General features: G+C 49.0%; 1 protein-coding gene across 3 annotated transcripts in view; it reads left to right on the forward strand.

The window, feature by feature from the left end:
• Positions 1-7,974: 7,974 nt before the first annotated feature.
• CUNH19orf47 (chromosome unknown C19orf47 homolog) overlaps positions 7,975-24,109 on the forward strand; it is a 29,953-nt gene continuing 13,818 nt past the window's right edge. For 2 of the 3 annotated variants that reach the window (XM_028781633.1, XM_028781634.1), the window contains exons 1-7: positions 8,017-8,052; positions 11,255-11,376; positions 14,041-14,092; positions 17,094-17,181; positions 17,275-17,389; positions 18,415-18,496; positions 22,554-22,691. In XM_028781633.1, coding sequence (XP_028637466.1) covers positions 11,332-11,376; positions 14,041-14,092; positions 17,094-17,181; positions 17,275-17,389; positions 18,415-18,496; positions 22,554-22,691 — 520 coding nt within the window. In that variant the 5' untranslated portion in view covers positions 8,017-8,052; positions 11,255-11,331. Of the gene's footprint in view, positions 8,053-11,254; positions 11,377-14,040; positions 14,093-17,093; positions 17,182-17,274; positions 17,390-18,414; positions 18,497-22,553; positions 22,692-24,109 lie in introns of all 3 variants that reach the window. The other variant, XM_028781632.1, reaches the window with a different exon arrangement.

Consider the following 24,109-nt stretch of genomic DNA (forward strand, 5'->3'; position numbering starts at 1 on the left):
CTGCAGACAAGGAGGAAACAAAACTGTATGGTTTTTGTTGTTGTTGTTTCGTTTTTCGAGTCAGAGTTTCTCTGTATAGTCCTGGCTATCCTGGAACTCACTCTGTAGACCAGGCTGGCCTCGAACTCAGAAATCCACCTGCCTCTGCCTCCCAAGTGCTGGGATTAAAAGCATGCGCCACCACCGCCCAGCAGTTTTTTTAAAAAATTATTTTATAAGTATGAGTGTTTAGCGTGCATGTGCCTGGTGTCCAAGGAGGCCAGAAGAGAGAACCTCTTAGAACTGGAGTTACAGACAGTTATGAACTGCCATGTGGGTGCTAGGAATTGAACCCTGCTCCTCTGGAAAAGTAGCCAGTGATTTTTTCTTTTTTTTTTCTGTATGCTTTGCTTTTTTTGCTTTTTTGTTTTTTGAGACATGGTTTCTCTGTATGGCCCTGTCGTGCCAGAACTTACTCTGTAGACCAGGCTGACCTTTAACTCACAGAGATCCGTCTGCTTCTGCTTCCTGAGTGCTGGGATTAAAGGCATACACCACCACTCCTGGCTGGCAAATTTGTTTAATTCAAAAATTACATTTATTCATCTATGTGTGTATATGACGAATGACAGGGACTTCTGAACTAGAGCTCAAAACTCTAAGCTCCCCCAATCCTGCTCAAAACCCTTCTGACACCCCACTGCCCTAAGGTACGACACTTCTTGCCTTGTTCTGCTGACTTGTGCCCATTCGGCTGAGGCCTGGCTGTGTCTGCTAGGTCATGCCGCTGCTGCTGATTCGTGTTTGCTAGCCCGACTCTACCGAAATGGATTGCTGGTGTGTCCGGAAAGTGTTTTCGAGGGGATCGAGCTGCTGCTGCTGACCTGTGAACTGAACCGCTGATTTCCAGACAACACAGACAGAATTTGCTCCAAAGATCCTTTCTAAACAAGTCCACTTCCCCTGTATCCTTTCTTTCCCACTACCTCTGGTGGGTGGTGGGCTAGAAGGGAGGTTAAAGCGTTTAAGAACCATCATTAAAAGTAGGCTTTGAAAATTTGAAGTTACAATGTCCTCTAGGGATCTAGCTGGACCCTGCGGACACTACCTACTACTGTAGCTCAGTTCCCTTTTCTGAGACTGAATCCTTGTCTCCAGATCTCTATGGCCCCTTGTAACTTTAATGTTTTTCAAAACCTATCTTTAATGATGGTTCTTAAACACTTTAACCTCCCTTTTAGCCCGCCAGCCACCAGAGGTAGTGAAAAAGAAAGGATACTGGGTAGGGACACGGGGGGGGGGGGGGGGAGTGGACCTGTTTTGAAAGGTTCTCTGAGGCAACTCCTGTCTGTGTTGTCTGGAAATCAACAGTTCAGATCATAGGTTAGCAGGGGATAGAGTTGGGATAGCAAACACGAAGCAGTATCCTTGGCACTACCTAGCACAGACTGCCAGGCCTCAGCCTCCGCTCAGGTCAGCAGGAGGCACCTGGAGGGACACCAGGAGTTCTCAGCTGTGCCTCTCTCAGGGAAGCGAAGATCGGAGAGAGGAACAAGTGTCACACAGCTCGCTCTATAATCAAGCCAAGCTCAGCCTTGGTCATCGGCCAGCGAGTCCTATTTCTACCCTCCAAACATCACGTGTCCTCCACAGGGTCTGGCCTCAGCATGTGTGTCTGTCTCAGCTGACCTCACTCTCCTAATCAGCCTGAGTCCTTTGAAGCAGCAAGAAACTGCAGCACGCCTCCAGAAGCGTCTGGTGCGTTTCTCTCTATGGAGTTCTGACAATCGCAGCTCAACTGCACAATGTAAGGTGGACCAACCCATGCGTGTCCTTAACGAAGATTCCTTCATCACATCTCCTTTCACGTGTTTATTTCGGCAGAACATCCTCTCTCCTGTGTCTGCTCCGGTGAACTGTTCCTTCACGAGTCTGCCTCAGCCTTTCACCTGTGTCCACTTTAACAGAAACACTTTTTCACGTGTTTGCCCCAGCAAAACACCATCCAACTGACTTTTTTTTTTTTTTTTTTGGTTTTTCGAGACAGGGTTTCTCTGTGGAGCCCTGGCTGTCCTGGAACTCACTCAGTAGACTAGGCTGGCCTCGAACTCAGAAATCCGCCTGCCTCTGCCTCCCAAGTGCTGGGATTAAAGGTGTGCACCACCACTGCCCGGCTCCAACTGACTTTCAAAGAACCCCTAAGTTCCCACTTCATCCCTGAACTCCAGCTCTGCAAGTTTCATGGCCTACTGTGTCCCCATAGACCACTCACCATGTATCCAGCTCCCCTTAGCAAATCTCTTAAATCTGTTCCTTTCCCAGGAACCTTTTCTCTTTAATTTTGGACCAGATCTTCCCCCGGGGAGCAGGGCAGCTTACTCGTTCACCATATCCTCCACTCCTCAGCCGCACAGTTCCTTGAAAGAGACTACACATTCTGCCTTTGGGTCCTCAAGCTCATGTCTCCCAGTTCCATCCCCAATTCTCTACCTGGACTTCCTGTATCTTAGCCCCAACCTTTCTGGGCTGTCCCTGCCTGTTGATGGTTCTCCCTCACACCTTCACTCCTTCAGAGATGTGAGCCCTATAAGGACAGGGCTGGGCTGGTTTAGTCATCCCTGTGCCCCAGCACCCGGGCACAGTCCCAGCACCACATGCCCAGTATCCAAGTCATCCATCTACTCGTGCAAGTAAATACGGCCAATGACTCTATTGGATAGAGTATTTTCTAGAGACAGTACAAAATGCTGTTATTCCAGCACCTGGGAAGATGAGGCAGGAGGATCATGAGTCCCAGGGCAGGCCAGTCTGAACTACAGGATGAGGCCTTGTCTGAAAAACCAAACCAAACCAAACTGAAACCAGGGATCGGAGAAATGGATCTGTGGGTAAATGAGTTGACTGCCCAAGCCTGAGGATCTGTGTTTGAACCCTCAGCAACCATATAAAAAGCTGGGTGTGGCACCTGTAACCCTCATACCGGAAAGGCAGGGAGGGACAGCAGGGCTGTTGGGCTTGCCCAGCTGAGCTCAAGATTCTCTGAGACCTTGTCTCAAGGGAATGAGGCAGACCACGATAAAGAAGGCCACAGTTGGATGCCCTTCTTTGGTCTCTGAGCATGTGCACACACACGGAAATACTCCCATATACACAAACAAACCCAAGAACCCCCCAAACCAACAAAACTACATGGTCTTTTTGGTTTTATGTTTTAGTCAGACAGGGTCTATGTACCTCACGTCAGCCTAGAATTCTTGATCCTCCTGTTTCAGTCTCTAGACTGCTAGGACTTGTAGCTGAGGATGACCTTGAACTCCAGACCCTCCTGTCTCCATCTCCTAAGGGCTGGCTGGGATTACAGGTGCCTGACATCACACTAGGCTCTGAGACTACAAACTGACCGTGCATTCTGCAAGCCCCACACAAGCCATCAAATAATTTACTTATTTACTCATTGTCTCGTTTGCCGACTAGACTGTAGACCCCATAAGATCAAGGAGTCTCTGTGTCCTGGTCACTCATCTGTCCCCAATGCCTGGCACAGTGTTGAACATACAATAAACCTGTAGGAAATATGGTAAACAAGTAACTTGTACTTTCTTTTCTTCTTCTTTAAACTTTTCTTTTTCTTTTCTCAAGACAGGGTCTTACATAGCCCAGACTGACCTCAGACTCCCTATATAGCAAAAGTGAACTCCTGATCCTCCTGCACCAGGCTCCGTGTGTTTGTTATAAATCTGTAATGTCATCAGTAAGAAACTGGAGGCAGGAGGATCCCAAGTTCAAGGTTATTCTCCTCAACTACACACAAAGTTCAAGGCCAGCCTGTGCTACATGAGACATCGTAAAAACAACTTAAAAAGCATTGTCTAAGACAAGTTGGGTGACTAAGCAACCTCTCCACATGGTTACTCATTACTACAGAAGTTTGACTTTTATTTGTTTTGAGACAAGGTCCCACTCTATATACAGTCTTGGCTGGCCTGGAACTCCCTATGTAGACCAGGCTGTCCTGAACTCCTAGGGATCTAGACATCTCAGTCTCCTTAGGGTTGGGATTTAAGATGAATGCCACGCACCCAGTTTACTGCTGAGGTTTGACTAAGGGGAGAGGTTCCTGCTTCCTGTCTCTGCCTGATTCCCAACCCCCAGTCTAGAAGTTCAGGGAGAACTAGTTCTAACCAATCTGCAGTCTCTTCTACCCAAGTCCTCCTCAGTTTCCACAGCACTAGCTGCCTGCTCTCACTGTGGGGCTCAAGGGTCACACAAGCCAACAGAACAAAGGGACCGAGGGCAGAAGCAAGCTTGCCCATAGGTCCCAGAACACTATTCTGGGTCCATAACCACAAAGTTGCAGGGTTGATGGCAACATGGAAATCCTAGGATGGTATGGCTGAGGTGGCAGTGGTGGCAGTGTGGGGGTCAATGAACATGCTCACATTATAGAATAATGAATGCAATGGCAGGCTTGGGGATAGTGCAGTGTGCGTGTGTGCGTGTGTATGTGTGATGTGTGTGTGTTCATGTATGTGTGAGGATCCTGTGTACACACGTGTGAAAGCCAGAGGTCAAGGTCAACTGTTCTCTCTATTCTTCACCTATTATTATTATCAACTGAGACAGGATCCTACCCACTAGCTCTGGCTGGCCTGGAACTAGCTATAGGTATCTAGCCCAGGGTGGCTTAGAACTCATAGACCCTGCCTCTGCCTCTGATTGCTGGAATTAAAGGCCGCCATGCTCGACTCATGCTTTATTTTATTTTATTTTTTTGAGACAGCATCTCTCTTTTTTTTTTGTTTTTTTGTTTTTTGAGACAAGGTTTCTCTGTGTAGCCCTGGCTGTCCTGGAACTCACTCTGTAGACCATGCTGGCCTCGAACTCAGAAATCCGCCTGCCTCTGCCTCCCAAGTGCTGGGATTAAAGGCGTGCGCCACCACCGCCCGGCAGAGACAGCATCTCTTACTGAACCGGAGCTCACTGACTTGACAAGGTTAGCTGGCCAGTGAGATTGAAGACTCTGGTGCTGGAGTGATGGCTTAGTGATTAGAAGTACTGGCTGCTCTTGCAGTGGACCTGGGTTCAGTTCCTAGTGCCTACCTGGTGGCTCACAACCATCTATAATTGTCGTTTCAGGGCATTGGATGCCCTCTTCTAGCCCCTGCAGTCACCAAGCACACATGTGATTCACACACATACATGTGTGCAAAACACCCATACACATTTAAAAAAAATACAACCCCAAACATTAAAAACAAAACAAAACAAACAAACAAACAAACAAAAATCCAAGGATCTTCCGATCTCTGCATCCTCAGTCCTAGGATTTCGGATATGTACCACATGTTACTTTTTACCTGAATGCAGGGGATCGGAACTCGGGTCCTCATGGTTGCACATCAAGGGTTACCCACAGATCCATCTACCCAGGCCCATAGCTTGCAACATAGTGATGCTAGTCCCAGGTGAGGGCCACGAGGTCAGTAACAAAGTAACAATATTAGCTCAAATGCCACAGTAAATTAACTATGTAACAAGAAGTTCCATTAGGGCTGGTTTGGTGGCCAACGCCTGTTGGGGGTTGGTCTGGTGCCTTTTTTGTTTTTGTTTTTCGAGACAGGGTTTCTCTGTGTAGCCCTGGCTGTCCTGGAACTCACTCTGTAGACCAGGCTGGCCTCCAACTCAGAAATCCTCCTGCCTCTGCCTCCCAAGTGCTGGAATTAAAGGCCTGCGCCACCACTGACCCGGGCGTCTGGTGCCTCTATGTTATGTATTCATATGCTAAATGCTGACTTCCAAGATCTGGTTGCCCCCAACAAGGTAACCTTCAGCTACACCAAACCTTGCTCCCCAATTTAAAGTTAATTGTTTAATAAAAGGCTAGAGTCTGTGATTGGGCAATAAGGAGAGAGAGGTGGGCCTTGAGGATGGAGTGAAGGGTCTGAGGAGAGGAAAAGGAGAGGAAAAGAAAAAAGGAGCCAAAGGGAGGAGGAAGCCATCAGGAGAGGAGATGGACCATGAACACATGGCCAGGAGAAATAGATCCTGGAAGTAACCCTGGCAAGATTCAAACAGCAGGTAACATGGGACTTATGGAGGAGATGTAAGTTAGAATATTTCAAAACCTGGCCAATCCAGGCTGGCTAGAACATAGTAATTCATTTTACGAACGCCTATAGGCAGAGGCAAGGGGATCAGGAGTTCAAGACCATCTTTGGCTACACATGGAATTCACAGCCCGCCTAAGCTACACAAGGTTCAACCAACAAATGAACGAAAGAACAAGTGCTCAGAATTCACGTTTTCCTGGTGTGAGTACCCATAGGTGCTTTTGTTGTTGTTTGATGGTTTCATGTAGCTCAGGTTGGCCTCAAACTTGTAATGTACCAGCAGATGACTTAGAAACCCTCTTGTTTTACCTCCTAAACATTGGGTTTACAGACACACAAACCTCTTGGCTACTGTGCATTCTACAGATGGGAAAGCAGGGATTGAAGAGGCATGATTTGGTGGCCAGGGTTTCCCACAGGTTCAGGGGTGAAGCTGGGACCGTGGGATATCATAGGCTAGAATATCCCACACTATGGAAATATGTAAAACATCTACCCACGGAGGGGGAAAGCTATAAGGCTAGGTGGTTTCTTGTGGGGAATGCTGGATACAGACGTGTTAGGGGAGAGATGGAGACACCAGGGCAATTTGAGGGTAATCTAAGGGAAGATGGAAACAGGAAATACAGGAATAACTGGTACAAAGAGATGTAGGGGAAATGAGGGTTTCTTGAAGGAGAAATGACAACAAAAGAGATGTGTGGGTGACTAAACCAATGATGACAGAAAGACTGGTTCAGCGTACTTGTAATCCCTGCACTCAGGAGGCTGAGCAACTGGATCAAAAGTTCAAGGCCAGCCTGAGTTGCATTGGTGAATTGGATGCCAATCTCCCGAGCAGGTACCCATCATCAGTGCTAACAAAGTTGGAAGAATAACCAGGGGAGCCCTGGGAACAGCAGGGGCCTGTGCGAGCCAACGTGAATTGAGATTACAAGGGGACCCTGAGCTGGGCAGTGGTGGCGCACGCCTTTAATCCTAGCACTTGGGAGGCAGAGGCAGGTGGATTTCTGAGTTCAAGGCCAGCCTGGTCTACAGAGTGAGTTCCAGGACAGCCAGGGCTACACAGAGAAACCCTGTCTCGAAAAACAAAACAAAAACAAAAAACAAAACAAGGGGACCCTGTCATATAAAAAGAAAAAACGGTACATACAGGGCCAATCAGAGCTTAAGGGGAACGAAAATGAATAAAAAGGACAATATTGTGCTGAAGAGATGGGGCAGCAGTTAAAAGCACTTGATGCTCTTCCAGAGGACCTGAACTAGAAAAGCACTCACACGGGGTGGCTCACAACCGTTTGTAACTACAAATCCCGGGAATCAGACGTCTTCTGATCTCCTCGGGCAAATGCAGTCACAGATACACACAAACGAATTCAAAACAAAAATAAGTTACTTTTTTAAAGGCGGGGCGATGTGAGGAAGGTCATGTCGTCAGAAGGGGAGGGATGGTGATGATTTAAAGTGATAATTTAAGAGAAGGAACGGGGGCACCTAAGTGGGCCGAGGACGATATAGAAGCGATGCATTACAGACGAGAGGGTTGCCCAGGGAGGGTAGCCGAGGTGGAGCGCACCAGATGGCACAGTACCTGCACGCCACAGTCTTCCAGCCCACAACCTGCCTTCCTGCCTACCTGTGTGCGGGCGCACTGGTGCGGACGGCGGGCAGGGCGGGGGCTGGACCCGATCCTTTCTGATTGGCGTTCTTGGCGAAGGCGGGTGACTTGGGGCGGGGAGGGCGGGAGGCTGCGTGTTGTCACGTGACGGCCATGGCCGCACACGCTCTCGCTGGTTGGCGGCTAGGAGGGCTAGAGCGGCAGGAGGGAGGTTCAATCTGACTTCCGGTATCAAGGGCAGGACTTCCGGGGCGGGCGACCCAGGAGGAGGGAGGAGTGTCTGACAGTTGGCGCGACCTGGAGGGCGGGCGGGCGCCTCGTGGGGGTGCGGGCGCAGAGGGCCAGGTGAGGTGCGGGACTGGGACGGAGGAGGTTAGGGATGGAGGTACGGGGTGGCCCGGGGGTCTGGAGTTCCAGGGCAGCCCACCTTGGACGACCAGATAAGCGATTTCCCTTTCTGATCCTCAGTTTCCTCTTCTGTACAATGGGGGCCCGAAGCTGACTATAGTACCCGTGTAACGGGACGTCAGCTCGTGCACACCCCTGCTGCTCTCAGCGCTCCCCATGTTACTCTTCCATCCTTGTTAGCACTAATGATGGGTACCCGCGCGGGAGATGGCCGAGCTAGCAGGCCAGCGGGTTTAGGTTCTAATTCCAGCTTCCCTGTGCAGGGACTGGGTCCGTGTCATTACCTTTCTGAGCCCAAGTTTTCTCTGCTTAGCGAAAACCGAGTCTCAGGCTCAATGTTCGTCGTGGGGATTCTGATGAGTATCTTTGGCAGAGCGACAGTCGAGTGGATTGGGATTATAGCTTTCCCTCCAACAAAGTAGAGGAGGGAAGCCGAAAGAAAGCGAGAAAACAAACAATCGGGAAGATTGTTTGCCTCTTTGCTGAGTCCTGAAGCAGTGATTTAAAATACTGACCGATGAGTGTTCCTCCATTTAAAAGGGGGCATTTTACATCGTTAGCCTATTGGGAAACTGCCATTTGCTTGCCTGGAGCAGGAAACCCTGATCTGAAATGCAATAGACATAGAACAGTCCTCTTCATTTGTGGGCAGTAAGTGAAACATACTTGAAAATTGGATCGATTTATTTATGTATTTATTTATTTTTGAGGCGGGGTCTCTATATGTTGCTCTTTCTGTCTTGGAACTCACTACATAGAGCAGGTTGGCTTTGAACTCACAAAGGTCTGCCTGCCTCTGCCCCTCCACCCAGCGCTGGGATTAAAGGCATGTGCCACCATGACAGGCTGGCTAAATAGTCTTATACTCCGTTTCCACCTCATATCTGCATGCGACTGAGATTGGGTCTACAACTGTCACGCCTTGTCACTGGTTTAGTTCACATTTATCTTAATGGATACCTGTCAAACAGAGTTGTAGGAACTTTTGAGTTTGCTCTTTTCAATCCCTCTAATATATATATTTTTAAATTTAAATGACGCCGGGCAGTGGTGGCACACACCTTTCATCCCAGCACTTGGGAGGCAGAGGCAGGCGGATTTCTGAGTTCGAGGCCAGCCTGGTCTACAGAGTGAGTTCCAGGACAGCCAGGATTACGCAGAGAAACCCTGTCTCAAAAAACCAAAAAAAAAAAAAAAAAAAAAAAAGTTAAATGACATGTTTTATTACACTATATGAAAAGTCAGAGGACTTTTACCTACTTAGCTATCTTTCTGCTCCATCCCCCAACCCAAAGAAAAGTAGAGCTACTTGCCTTTTAAAAATTTCCCCGTTGATGCACCTGTCCATGCATTGGTGTGGAGATCAGGAAAACTTTTGAGAGTCCTCTCTCTTTCTCTGTGTGGGTTGCAGGTCCAGGGGACAGAACTCATATTGTCTGGCTTGAAGGCAGGTCCCTGAGTAGCAGCCTCCTAAATGCTTACCATTTTCTTTAAAGTACTGGCGGGAACCCACGCGGCACACACCCTAGGCACAGTGCTCCGCCACCGAGCCTTTCCCAGCCCCCGACTTTTTGAGGTAGGGTCTCCATGGAGCACAACTGGCCTGAAACTCTAAATTCCAGCCTCAGCTTCCCAAGTGCCGAGATTGCAGGTACCTGCTGCTGTGATGAACAGCAGCAGGATCGCCCTTAAATGGCTCCAGAGGGTGAGTCCCACAAAGTAGAGCTACTTGCCTGAGGTCAGGGTTAGGAAATGGCGAAACCAGGGCTTGGGTTCCCCTCCCCACCCCTTTCTCCCTACTTTTCCACCCCTTCTTTGGCTTTTGTGAGACCGGACCTTAGGATTTAGCCTTGGCTGTCCTCGAGGGCATGACGCTCTTACATCAGCCTCCTAAATGCTGGGGTTCTGAGCCTGTAAGCATGGTGCTTTGGATTCAGGACCTCTAAAGGCATAGCTTGTGGATTCTGTAAACGGAACTTCTAGAACTGAGTTGTGAGAGCTGTCATTTTTAAAAAGTTAATTTTTGTCAATTTCCACGATTCAGAAAGTCAGTGCCAGAGACGGACTTTTGAAAATATGAATCTGTATTTGCGTGTGTGTGCGCAGGTGTGCATGGGGCACAGGCCTGCGGATGCCAAAGTTGAGTGTCTTGCTCAATTCTTTACCTTCTGTTTTAAGTCAGGGTCTCTCACTGAACCTGGAGCTCTCCCATCTGGGCACACAGGCTGGGCACTGAGCTCCAGGGGTCCTCCCACCTTCACCTCCCCAGTGCTTGGCTTTATAAAAAGTGGGTGGTGGGGATTCGAACTCAGAACTTAATGCACAGTACTGCCTGAGCCGTCTCCCCAGCTGGGGACATGAACTTTGAAAGACGATGATCCATTTATTTATTTATTTATTTATTCTCTAGTTTTTCGAGACAGGGTTTCTCTGTGTAGCCCTGGCTGTCCTGGAACTCACTCTGTAGACCAGGCTGGCCTCGAACTCAGAAATCTGTCTGCCTCTGCCTCCGCCTCCCAAGTGCTGGGATTAAAGGCGTGCGCCACCCCCCCACACCCCCCGACGATCCCGTTATTTTTCTGTGTATTTACCAGCCCGTGCATATTTTGTACCACATACATTCCTAGTGCACTTGGAGCCCAGGCTGTTGGATCCCCTGGGGCTGGAGTTACAGGTGGCTGTGCCTTGCTGTGGGAGTGGTGGTAACCAGACTGGGTCCTCTACAAGGACAAAAATGCTCTTAACCTCTGAGTCCTGTCTCCAGCTCCCTGGAAATAGCAGAGAGAAGCAGCTTGGCACCTGGGAAATTGTGACTTCATGGCCAGCTTGACTAATTCAGGAGACATGGCTTTAACACGGGACCAAACCAACCAACCAAAATGGTGTTAGGGAGCCGAAACTGAGTTTAGTGGTGACTTCACAGCCCGAGGGACTTCTGGTTTAGTATTAACTGAGGCCTTCCAAGGATAGGCTGCTTATGCCTGCCTCATAGCTGTGCCTCCGTCCCCGTTCATCACACACTGGACTAACCCGAGTTCAAGTCTGGACCCTGCTGTTATTTGCTGTCTGTTCCCAGGTTCACCATTCTTTTTATCTTTGACTTTTACCTCCTCTTTTTTCTCATTTTTCTCCCTTCCAGGGTCATCATGTGGAAGCCCTGACATGTGAGTGTTCTCGGTTCCTGGCACAGAGTAAACACTCCAGAGGACCTGCTCCATGGGCTTCAGAATCACAGAGAACTTGCTTTTGAATCTCAGAAAGGTCAGTTGCCACATGGGACACTTGACAAGTGACTGTTCCTTGCCGAGTGAGTCATGCGTGACTTTTAATTGATGAGGATGGGACTAATAATAGTCTTCTCTGTGAGACTGTTGCAAGGCAACAGTGATGCTCCGACCCGGTGGCTACTTGGTGCTTGGTATGTGCCATGTCCCGACTATCTCAGAGTGCCATGTCCTGACTGTCTCAGAGCTCTCGATTGTACTGTTGCGGGTGTTAGATGCAGCACTCGCTGTGTAGCTAAGGATAGCCTTGAACTTCTCTCTGATCATCCTGCCTCTGCCTCCCAGGTGCTGGGGCTGTGGGTATGTGTACCTGGTGTGTCTGGTGCTGGGGACTGAACTCAGAGCTTTGTGTATGGTAGATAGGTACCCTACCAAGTGAATTACACCTCTAGCCCTACCCACCTGCTTGGGACTGGGTCCTGCTGTAATGCTCAGGCTAGCCTTGAACATATTACTTAGCTTGGGCTGGCCTCCACAGTTCTTCAATGCCTTTTAAACGATTGCTCATTTAAGTGAGAATTGATTTTCCATTTCTTTGGAGCCTGCTGGGGGTCTGGTACCCCGTCTTTCTCACCTACTCACCTATCCCCTCCTAGTCTGTCTCTCTGACATACCAGAGGAGTTTCTGGCTTAGGACACTAGACTCAGTGTCCCCTTTCCTGGAATATTCTGTGAAGAGCCACACACTCATTTTCCCTCCCCTAGGTGTCTACTTAACACTGCAGTCTTTGCGGCTCCCAAACCCCTTCCCAGGTTGCCCTTGTCCTCCACCTTCCCAGCTCCTCTGCCCCCAACTAGGATCAATGGTTTTGTCCCCCCTTGCATTCTTAATTATCTCCTACATTGACGGTTCTCAGGAAATCTGATTTGTTTGTTCGTTTATTTGTTTTGCTGAGGACCAACCCCGCCTTCCGTGTGTTAGGCAAAATCCTGTTACTGAACTCCATGTAAATGAAATCTTTTATGTCTGACGCAAAGCCTTATACAGCCCAGGCTGGCCTCAAACTCACAAACCTCCTGCCTCAGTCTTCTGAATGCTGAGATTTCATACACTACTATGCCTGGTTATGTCTTAATGTTTGAGAAAAGGCTCACACTGGGTCCGGTGCTGTACTCCTTTAATCCCAGCATTTGGGAGGCAGAGACAATCCCTGTGAGGTCAGGTCTAGCCTGGTCTATGTAACAAGTTCCAGGACAGCTAGGACGATAAGCACATAAGCAAATAAGCAAAGAGAAAGGGCCCCCCTTTGTGGCCTGGGCTGTCCTCCTGCTGTAGCTTCCTACATGGTGGGACAGTCGGGGTGCACTGCTGTGCCCGACTCGGGCAGGAAGTTGCCTTAGAGCGATGAGTGGTCCACATGCTGGAAGTTTGGGGGCTACTATTCCAACTAGACTTGTCAGAGTGTGAGGAACCAGAGCTTGGATGTTTGCTGTCTGTGCCGGTACTTTCATGTCAACTTGCCGCAGTAACATTTTTGAGAATTATGGAATTTTGGTTTCTTTAAAAACCACATAAATGGCCGGGCGGTGGTGGCGCACGCCTTTAATCCCAGCACTTGGGAGGCAGAGACAGGCAGATTTCTGAGTTCAAGGCCAGCCTGGTCTACAGAGTGAGTTCCAGGACAGCCAGGGCTACACAGAGAAACCCTGTCTTAAAAAACCAAACCAAAAAAGAAAAAAACCAACCACAGAAATCTTATAAGAGTGAGCTTTCATTTTAATCCCAAGTGTGGGGGTTTGGCGCTGCTTCGGACTGTCTGTAGCAGCTGACTGTGGTTTGCCTCATGCTTTAGCAGAGGCGTTGTTTTACCAGCAGCAGATAGTTTCTGCTATTGTGTGACGTTTGGGATCTGGGAACTTCAGAGGGTACATAAATTTGAGAGTCCCAAGAGGTGGGGTCAGTGTTGTTGGTTGTTTAGGGAGGTTGGTTATCATTTGTTAGTAGCTGTGGTCAAAGAAGAAACAAAAGAAAAGAAATTAGATTCAGGAATCTCTTTCTCTCTCTCTCCCCTCTATCCTTGTTTTTCTTCTATCAAGTGTTAGTGGGTGCAGCTGGGGAAATAGAGTGGGGAAAAGAAGAACCCACAAAGTAGCAAAGACCAGCTACAGCTCGCCACAAGCCAGGGTCATCTGGAAAGAGGGACACTCAATTGAGAAGATGCTTCCATAAAATTAGCTCATAGGCATTTTCTTCATTGATGTTTGATGTGAGAGGGTCCAGCCTGGGTAGGTGGTCATGCTGTCACAAGGAAGCAGGCCGAGCCAGCCAGTGAGCAGCACTCCTCTGTGGCCTCTGTATCAGCTCCAGTCTCCAGGTACCTACCTTGAGTTCCTGCCTTGACTTCCCTCCAGGATGAAATAAACCCTTTTCTCTTGACGTTGCTTCTGGTTATGGCGTTTATATTACAGCAATGGAAACCCTAACTAGGACCCAGTCTCTGAGCTCCTTCCCAGGCAGAGTGATAGCTGTGATGGCAGTCTGTTCCAGGCTCACCACGTCCTGCCAGCTGCTGCTTCAGGCTGCTATTCTTGGGTCCTGACCCCCTAGTTCAGGAATGTTCCTCTGACAGGCAGGCCAGCAGCCCTGGGAGCCTGAGGCTCTCTGGGGCGACTGATGGCCCCTCTCCCTTCTCTCTTTCAGGCTCCAGGAAGCAGGGTCAAGGCCAGGGAGACAATGGTCTCAGTGACTATGGGTGAGTCTGGTGTCTCTACAGGCCCCTTCTGCCCTTGGGTTGGTTTGGGTCTCTTTGGGTCTAGAGAGGTAGAGGGGGGAGGGTTGATAACAGGCAGGAACAGCTGGGCTTTACTGAGATGGGGGCGGGGCTGGAGCCTGTGCAAGGGTGTCTATTCTCTTCCCGAGATGGGACTCCTGAATTAGGAGTATGGCCTGGAGAACTTGGTAAAGTCGATGGATGCACACCCTACCTGGCCTGCTAGAGCCTCAGTTTTTCTTTTTGAAAGATTTACTTATTTTTATGTGCATTGGTGTTTTGCCTGCATGTCTGTCTGTGTGAGAACGCCAGATCCCCTGGAACTGGAGTTACAGACGATTGTGAGCTGCCATGTAGGTGCTGAGAATTGAATCTTGTTCCCCTATAATTGCAGCCAGTGCTCTTAACCACTGAGCCGTCTCTCCAGGCCTGAACCTCAGGTCGTCTAGCTCTGAGATGGAGATGATAAGTCTGCATTCTGGATTGAAGAGATTGCCACGTGTAGAATCCTAGGCACAGTCCTTAACAGATGCTAGTTGTGCTTGTCAGGAGACAGTCTGAGATAATCCCTCCATTCTTCTTTGCTAAGATATCACCACATACTAACCCAGGCTAACCTGAAACTCCTTAGAGCCAACAACCTTGAACTCTTTACCTTCCTTCCTCCGTCTACCTCCATGTGCTGGGATCACAGGCTCCCGACAGCCTGGCTGTCTTCCTTGCTCTTTCTGTTTGTCTTGGGGTGAGGAGAGATGTAGCTTGTTACCCAGGCTGCTCTCAGCATTCCTGCCTTAAACTCCTGAGGGCTGGGCTGTGGGTGTATGCCACCACACCCAGGTCCCCAGTTACTCCTTAAGCTTTCTTTTGGGATTGTCAAAGCACAGAAATCACAAGGTGGCTTAGGAAAATGTTGACATTTATTGCATGTATAGGAAAATCCATAAAATATATTTGCATTGAATTAAGAGGAACTGAAATACAAGCATCTAACAGGGCTGGGCTTTGAATTTACATAAACAAGCCCTGCAAGATATCACCATGTTATATGACCTGCCTTTATGTAGCATGATGTTTGGAGTGGGGCTAAGCATAGCTAGTGCCTTTTTAATGTTGGGTAGTATTTCACGTGTTTATGAACGTCACTGTCAAGAGACTGCTTAGGGTTTGAGATCTCTGAGCTAAGTGGTAGAACATTTGCCTAGGACTCATCTGTAAGAGACTTGGGGTATAGTTCAGTGAGTGTATGGTTTACGGAGGGCTTGAGAAGGTGGCTCAGAGCTAGAGTAAAGCCCTTAACTGGTCCTCAGAAGGATGTTCCGTCCTCAGCACTGCAAACACACAGACTAAAAGGGATATTGCTTTGTTCTGGGAAACACATTACAGTGTATGTTCTCGAAGATTTCTCCTGGTGTTATGCGCAGTAACCTTATCCACCTGATTTGAAGATACATTGTTATGTGATGTAACATTTCTGACTAGGGGCTACCACTTCTGTGTTTACTTTTGGAGACAATGTCTCACTCTTAGTTTTCCAGACCGTTCACTGTGTATCCCACCCTGGCCTCAAACCCACAGCCTCAGCCTCCTGCTTGCTGGGAATGAAGGCTAGCACCACTACCTGTGGCCCAAGTATTTCTTAATAGCCGCTGGTTTATGACAGCTTAATTGGTCACACATTTGCTTTTTCTCAATAATACATGACGTGATGGTGTGTGCCCAATGCAGAGATTCTGCAACTCCTTGGACACCAGCCTCTGTAGGGCCTTTGTAGGTAGTGCACGGGTGAGATTCAGCACAGTAAAGCAGGAAGATTAGGAGTTCAAGGTCATTCTTATACATGGTGAGTTCAAATCAAGCCTAGGATACATGAGGCCCTGTCTTTTTTTGAGATAGGGTTTCTCTGTGTAACCATGACTGTCTTCAAACTTGATATGTAGATCAGGTTGGCCTCAAACTCACAGGGATCCATCCACCTCTGCCTCCCAAGGTGTGTACTACCATGCCAGCGGAGACCTTTTCTTAAACAAAAAGAGAAAGAAAGAAAGAAAGAAAGAAAGAAAGAAAGAAAGAAAGAAAGAAATTAAGAAAGAAGGAAGGAAGGATTGAAGAGAAGCAGCTGGAGCTTGGTTAGCAGAGTGTTTGCCTCAAATTGCCCAAGTTTCCGTCCCCACCACCACATTGCTGAGCACGGTGGCAGCACACACTGTAGTTCCAGCACTGGGGAAGAGGAGGCAGGAGGATTGGGAGTTGAAGGTCATCTTCAGATACATAGTGAGTTTGAGGCCAGCCTGGGCTGTATTAGACCTTGTCTCAAACAAACAAAACAAAACAAAACAAAAAAACCCATAAAAGGCTGTCTGGATTCAGTCTGCCCCATCAACCTGGGGACGTGGGTGTTTTGGTATTGAAACATCAGCCAGGTGAGGGCAGATTTCTTGTTTCTGCCCTGAGGGTCTAAGGCATCCCAGGTGCTAGGAACAGGATAGGACCTGCCTGTGCTGAGTGCCCAGAAAGTACTATTACAAATGTACAGGTAAGGACACTGAGGCACCAAGCATTGACTTCCTGGAGGCAGGAAATGGCAGAGCCGGGATTGAACCTAGTCAAGCTAATGATAACGGGTGTGTGTGTGTGTTTCTCCTCGAGGCTGCTCCCTGCTAAGGCCCATGGGCTAGCTCCTGGACCCGGGCTCCCCACTGCCAGGTGCTGAGAGCTATCAGGCCAGGTATGTGGGATAAGGCATCAGGACAGGAGGAAGCCATAAGGGAACAGGGGATCGTGGGAGCGTTGTGCCCAGGCAAGCTAACCCACCTCTTGGGTCCCAGTCAGTGGACTCAGTGCCTGCAGACTCACAAGTGGTCAGGGAGTCTTACTCCACTGAGAGTTGAGAGCTCACAGTGCAGGGCTGCTGTGCACTGGCTGTTAACTGTGGGAGCCACTGCTGCCGCGGCTTGCCCTGAATGACTGTCTTGTCTAACCCCAGCCACCTCTGAGTGGATCCAGTTCTTCAAGGAAGCCGGCATTCCCCCAGGACCTGCTGTTAATTACGCTGTGATGTTTGTGGATAACCGGTGAGGAGGCTGATGGGATAGGGTCAGCTGGGCAGGAGGGGGTGGGAACTTTCTGTAGGGGGTTGGGGGCTTCACCACCCTGGTCCCCTGCAGGATCCAGAAGAGCATGCTGCTAGACCTCAACAAAGAGATCATGAATGAGCTGGGCGTGACCGTCGTGGGTGACATCATCGCCATCCTCAAGCACGCCAAGGTGGTACACCGCCAGGTAGGTGCTCCTCTGTGCCTCTGACCTCTGGGAGAAAGTATGGGGCTGGACGGAGCTGTTATGAGGCCAGGAGAAGGCCTGGCAGCCAAGGGAGGTGCAGTATTCAGAGGCAGGTTTGGCTCTTTGCTGTGTGACATTGGGCATTTGTCTGACCTCTCTGAGCCTTGTTTTCTCTATCTTCCCTATGCAGTGGGGCAAACCTTAATTTTGTGTTTCTTTTCCCATTCTTCACACGGGTGTGGTGTACACACAGATGGAAGGTACACATTAACATGTGTATGTGTACATGCGGAGGCCATGGGTGACACGGGGAGTGATCCTCAGTCACTCCAGTACCTTACTCAGTGAGGCAGAGTCTCTTAACGAAACCCAGGGCTTTCTGATATGGCTGCCAGACGCCCTGAACTCAGACAGTAACATCTAGCGACAGGTCTCAACTGTTCCTCATCCAGGACCCTGCAAAAAGGACTTTCTCAAGTTAGAGGCGTCAACTCAACTGGAGAGCCAATAAACAAAACATTGTTCTGTTTAACATATATTGGATAGATGTGTGTACGGTGGGTATGTGGTCACACATATGTGGAGATCAGAAGACAACTTCAGGAGTCGGTTCTCTCTCTCGCCACCTGAGTTCCAAGGTTTAGCTCAGGTCATCAAGTGGCGTTACCTGCTGAGCTATGTAGCCAGACCAGGGCGCTTCCTTTCAGCCCAGAGCAGAATAGTACAGGGTTCGAGCAACGGCTCAGACATTAGCGCTTGCTGCTCTCCAGAGGACCCATGGTTAGTTCCCAGCACCAGTGTTGGGAAGCTCGCAACTGCCTTTAACTGCAACTCAAAGGGGTCTGGCACCTGTGGCCTCTGCAAGCATCACACACACACACACACACACACACAGAGCGAGAGAGAGAGAGAGAGCGAGAGAGCGAGAGAGAGAGCAAGAGAGAGAGAGAGAGAGAGAGAGAGAGAGCGCGCTCAGTTCTCTAGGTCTCCTGTTCTGTGCTCACGCCCCTACCTCTCCTTTGCAGGATATGTGCAAAGCAGCCACTGAGTCAGTCCCCTGCAGTTCCAGCCCCCTCCAGGGCGAGCTTCGCCGTGGTGCTTCCAGTGGTGAGTTGCATCTGTTAGTCTCTTTTTTGTATCCTGTCACTGAAAGGAGTACGTCTGGCCAGCCCGTCTTCCTTATAGTTGGCAGAAGTGGAAGCAAAGCCATTGAGGTCCCCTGTAAGGGGTGGAGTAAGCTCGTGGGGAGTAGCTCTTTCTCACTCGTAAGAGTAATAGTATTTTATAATTTCTGTGTGTGTGTTTGTGTGTATCTGGTCCCACAAGACAAAATGTCTGAGGAAGTTAGAGGGTATCTTGTGGGCTTGGTTCTCTCTTCCCCCCCATATAGATCTGGAGAATCAAACTCAGGCCATCAGGCTTGCCTGTGAGCGCCTTTATCCACTGAACCATCTCACTGGCTTCTCTCTCTCTCTCTCTCTCTCTCTCTCTCTCTCTCTCTCTCTCTCTCTTTCTCTCTCTGTCTGTCTTCCTTCCTGTGCTGCCCTTTGGCTTTCTCTCCCACCTTCAGCCTTTTTTTTCCCTTTTTTTCTTGAAATACGGTCTCACTATGTAGCCCTGGTGAGTCTTGAACTCTGCCTTCTGAGAACTAGGATTAATAAGCATTGTACCACCACACCTATCCTGGTATGGTGCCCCTCCCAGGACCAACCACCCTCCAGGATGGGGCTGCCCACTGTGGGATGGGCTCTCCTACCTCAGTTATCAAGCAAGAAAATATCCCCACAGACTTGTCTCCAGGCCAGTCCAATGGAGGATTCCCCCAACTTCCTCAATGCCTCTGGCTTTTGTGAAGATGACAAAAAGCTAAGCATACTTCAGAAAATGTTTATTTCCATTTCTTTATTCTGTGTGTGACTGTCTGGGGAGTACTCATAGTGCCGTGGCACGAGTGTTGGTTAAATGACAGTGTAGAAGTCAGCTCTCTACTTCCTCCACGTGGGGTCCTGGGGTCAGGACCTTTACCTGTCCCCTGTCTTTCTTCGATGAGCTCTCTCGGTGGCCTCTATTGTATCCTTTGTAAGGACATCTTGTTTACTATATGCCGTTGGGTGATTTGCTGAGCTCATGGCCAGCAGCACGGTGACTCGTTCCAGGTCAAAGCCTGTAAGCCACACAAGTTTTCCATGAAGGACATCTTGGCCTTTCCATGGAGTGCAGTGTCACCCAGCACCTTAACACGGTGCTTGCATTATTTAAAGCTGCACAGTCACCAAGCAAAAGCAAAAAAGAGACCAGTTTTTACACATCTCGCAGTAAGTAGGCCATGGAAGGGTACTTACAGGAGCTGACACTAGAAGGCCAAAGGATCTCTTTGACATAGGTTGGGAACAGGTGTTGGGTGATAGATGAACAGCTACAGACGCACCGCACGAATGGGTGTAGGGTTATAGTGAATTGTCGTCAGAAGATGAGTCTGTCCACACAGACTCTGAAAAGGCCTGGGCAACAGAATGAGACCCTATTTTAAAAACAGGCAGGACTGGGATGGAAGTCAGTTGCCAGAGTGCTGGCCTAGTATACGTGAGGCCTTGGGCTCCATCCCAGCTCCACAGAATCTTGGCACTGTGATACCCCACTCTGTGAGTCTCAGCACTCAGAAAGTGGTAGCCGGAGGATTACAAGTTCAAAGGAGGGCACTGGAGAGATGGCTCAGTGGTGAGAACACTTCTTGCTCTTCCAAAGGATCTGAGTTGAATTCCTAGCAACATATCAAGTAGTTCACAACTGCCTGTCTCCAGTTCCAGAGGATCTAACACCCTCTTCAAGCCTTCAAAGGCACCTATATGCATGTAGGTCACACACATACACACACACACCCTAAATAAGAATAAATACATCCATTAAAAAAAGTTCAGGCCAGGTGGTGGTGGCGCACCTTTAATCCCAGCACTTGGGAGGCAGAGGCAGGCGGATCTCTGAGTTCGAGGCCAGCCTGGTCTACAGAGTGAGTTCCAGGACAGCCAGGGCTACACAGAGAAACCCTGTCTCGAAAAACCAAAAAAAAAAAAAAAAAAAAAAAAAAAAAAGTTCAAAGTAATGTTTGAAACTAGCCAGGAATACATGAGATCCTATTTCACAAAGGGGAGAAGAAAACAGGCCCTGGTGAGATTGCCCAGTGGGCAAAGGCTCTTGCTATGGAAACCTTGAGTTGTCTAAAACCCATGGAAATTAAAAGGAGAGAACCAACTGCAAAAATTTGTCCTCTGGCCTCCACATGTGTCCCGTGGCACATGAGCCCCCTCCCACACAATAAAAGTTAACAAGAAGCTGTACACCTTTAATCCCAGCACCCAGGAGGCGGAGGCAGGCGGATCTCTGTAACATGGCCTCCTAGGCCTGGCAGCTCTCGGATAATAACATGGAGACTCTTTACTCATTGTGAAAGCTTCAGGCCTTAGCTTACTTGTTTACAACGAGCTCTTATAACATAACCCATCTATATTAATCTAAGTTCTGCCATGTGGCCTGGTAGTTACCTGTCCTTCAGTCCTGGCCTGCATCATTCTGTCTAGCTGGCAAATCTCTCTCCATGTCTCACTGCTGAATCTCCCACCTCTGACTCTTTCCCAGAGTTCCTGTTTCTGCCCAGAAGTCCTGCCTACTCTCTCCTGCTTTGCTGTAGGGTCATTCAGCTCTTTATGAAGCCAATCAGGTGTTGGAAGAACTGTTTACAGAACACTAAGACAGGTAGACACACACACACACATACACACACAAAGATAAACAGACATTTACTTCTCACCGTTTTATGATGGATCAGTTGGTCATTGTGCGCTAACTAGCTCAGCAGGTCTCTGTGGGTCCATTTAGGTTGAAGGATGGCTTCATTTACATATGTGATTGCTGGCTTGATGCCAGCCAGAGTAGAGGTGACTCGGTGCCTTCCCTCATGCAGCAGGCTAGCATAGGCATGTTCTGACAGGAAGTCACAGGGTTCCTAAAAACAGCAGGAGAGGACAGGCCCCAGCACTGGGCCTCTGGAGTCTGTGCTCTTGTGCCATTGGCCAAGTGAAGTCACAAGGCTGAACTTAGAGGCAGTGCTGGCAGGGCACACCCAGAGGTGTGGATGAAGGGAGGCTGTCTCATAAGCCCACAGCACATCTCTAGAGAAGCGTTTACAGACTGGGGTGGAAGCGAGCTCTAGAGCGAGGGTTTAGCCTGTGTTCCAGCCTCAGACGGAATCGTTTAAGGCTCTGCTGAATAGCATGCAGTATGGGATAGCTGGGAGCCAGCATCCAAAAGCAGAGACAAGCTGTTTTTCCAGAGTCCCCTCTTCCTTCTTTCTCACTCTGTTCAGGGTACCCACAACCCTGGTTGCCAGTAGCATAGATGAGCTTTGCCAGTCTTTCAAGTGCCTGTTGTCAACATTTTAATATCCTTCTGGATGCCTTTTTCTTCCCTCCCTTCCTCCCTTCTCTTCTTCTCTTCCTCCCTTCCTTCTTTGCTAGACAAGGTTTCACTATATAGATACAGCCCTGACTAGCCTAGAACTCATGTAGACCAACCTAGCCCTGAGTTTACAGAGTTCCTTCTGCCTCTGCCTCCCGAGTATCTGGATTAAAGGTGTGTTCCATCATGCCTGGCCTAAATGCCTCTTACAATTTCAAGTAACTTTCAAAAAGGAAACTAACGTTGTACATGGTGGCTCATATATAAACTCAACACTTCGGAGACAGAAGCAGGAGGACTGCTGTGAGTTAGCCAGCCTGGGTTATGTTTTGAATTCCAGCTAGCCCAGAGTGAGATAGGTCTTTAAAAAACAATCCTGTCGAGCAGTCATAAGGCCTGTAGAACATGTTGTGGGTCCCGGGTCTGGGATGTCAGAGGAGTTCTCTCTGAGGAGTCACACACGGTGAGTAAGCCAGTTCCCAGGAAGATGAAGCTGCCTTCCATATTCCTGAGCATAACCATCATGAGGACAAAGCAGCCACGGGGCGACAGCAGGTGTCCTTCACTCAGTCAGTTCTCTGCTCGCCTTCCCTCCCTGGGCTGGCACTCTTAGGTTGAGAACTCGTAGACTCTGCTGCAGAATCCTCACTGCCATTCCCCAGGCCCCTCTCTAGGGCACCCAGCACAACTGGACTCCCTTCTTCCTCCACAGCCGCTTCTCGAATGATCGCCAACAGCCTGAACCATGACTCTCCACCCCACACTCCTGCACGGCGGTCAGACACCAGCGCCTCCAAGATCTCCGTCACCGTGTCCAACAAGACGGCAGCCAAGAGCGCCAAGGCTGCGGGTGAGGGCACTTGGGCAAGTGTTGGGCAGAGCTGCAGGGGATATGGGTGAGCAGAGTGTGTGTGTGTGCACGTGTGTGTGCACCTGCATGTGTGTGTGTGTGTGTGTGTGTGTGTGTGTGCGCGCGCGCGCGCATGTGTTGCTTCTTAATTTGGCAGGGTGCTTCAGAGTCCAGCGATCTCTGAATTTGATCAAGTCTGAAGGCTTCAGTTTTTGTTTCTCTGTTTTATTTAACTTAGTTTTATTTTATTTTCTAAATTATGTGTCTGTATGTGAGTGTGTGCATGTGTGTACAGGTGTCCATGGAGACCAGAAGAGTGGGATCCCCTGGAGCTGAAGTTACAGGAGATTGTGAGCTGTCTGATCTGGGTGCTGGGAACTGAACTTGGATCCTCTGCAAAAGCAGTATTTGATCTTAAACACTGAGCCATTCTCCAGCCCCATGGTATTATGTCTAGAAGGGTAGTGCTGATATCTTAGTTTCCAGGACAGTGAGAAACTCCGGGATGGACTAGAGACCTGTCTGTCCCTCTTCTCCTTGAGATTGTCATGTAGTCAAGGTGACTCTAAACTCTCGTTCCTCCTGCCTACCTTGTGCATATTCAGGTCACAGGCATGGACCACCACACCCTGTTTATGCAGTGCTAGGACTAGTGAACCAGTGCTTGTGCACGTTAGGCAAGGACTCTCCCAACTGAGCCACGCCCTCGTCACTTCCTCTTGCCTGCGGTCTTTAGCCTGCAGCATGCTTCTGTTTGAATGTTTGGATGATTTCTGCCCAGGACTTAAAGCTGGGGTGTGGGACTCAGCTTTCCTGCTCTTCCGTGTTCAACCCTTTCCCAATTTCTAGTTTCTCAAGGCACCTATGGAAACTTGAGGCTGGGGGCTGCGGGAGGACTTGATGTTCTGGTTGCTCAGTGGTCCCCATCACAGGCTATCTGCTGCCATTGCCTCTGCTTCATCTTTGCCTTGTGTGTGTTTGTGGCAGCCCCTTCAACTAGAAGGTAAAATCAATTGCTGAGTGTAGTGGCTCCCACCTAAGATACCTTCACTTGGGAGGCGGAGGCAAGATTGCTGTGAGTTTGCACCCAGCTGGGGCTGCAAGCATGAGCTTGTCTCATAAAAAGAAAAGGACTCTGGGACTAGACTATAGCTCAGTGGTTAGAGTACTTGCCTAGCATGCACTGAGTCCTGGGTTCAATCCCCACCACAAAAAATTTATAAACATAAAAGTATTTAGATGTAAAAAGCTAGGCAGGGTGGCACACACTATAAGTCCAACATTCAGAAAGCAGAGGCAGGGGGATCACTCTGAATTCAAGGTTGGCTTAGTTTATATAGAGAAATCCAGGCTAGCTAGAGTTACAGCAAACCAGAAAAGAGAAACAGAAAGTTAAAGCAGTTTCTAGAGAGCTGAAA

The sequence above is a fragment of the Grammomys surdaster genome, unplaced genomic scaffold (assembly GCF_004785775.1).
Source record: "Grammomys surdaster isolate TR1022 unplaced genomic scaffold, NIH_TR_1.0 485, whole genome shotgun sequence".
Taxonomy (NCBI): Eukaryota; Metazoa; Chordata; class Mammalia; order Rodentia; family Muridae; genus Grammomys; species Grammomys surdaster.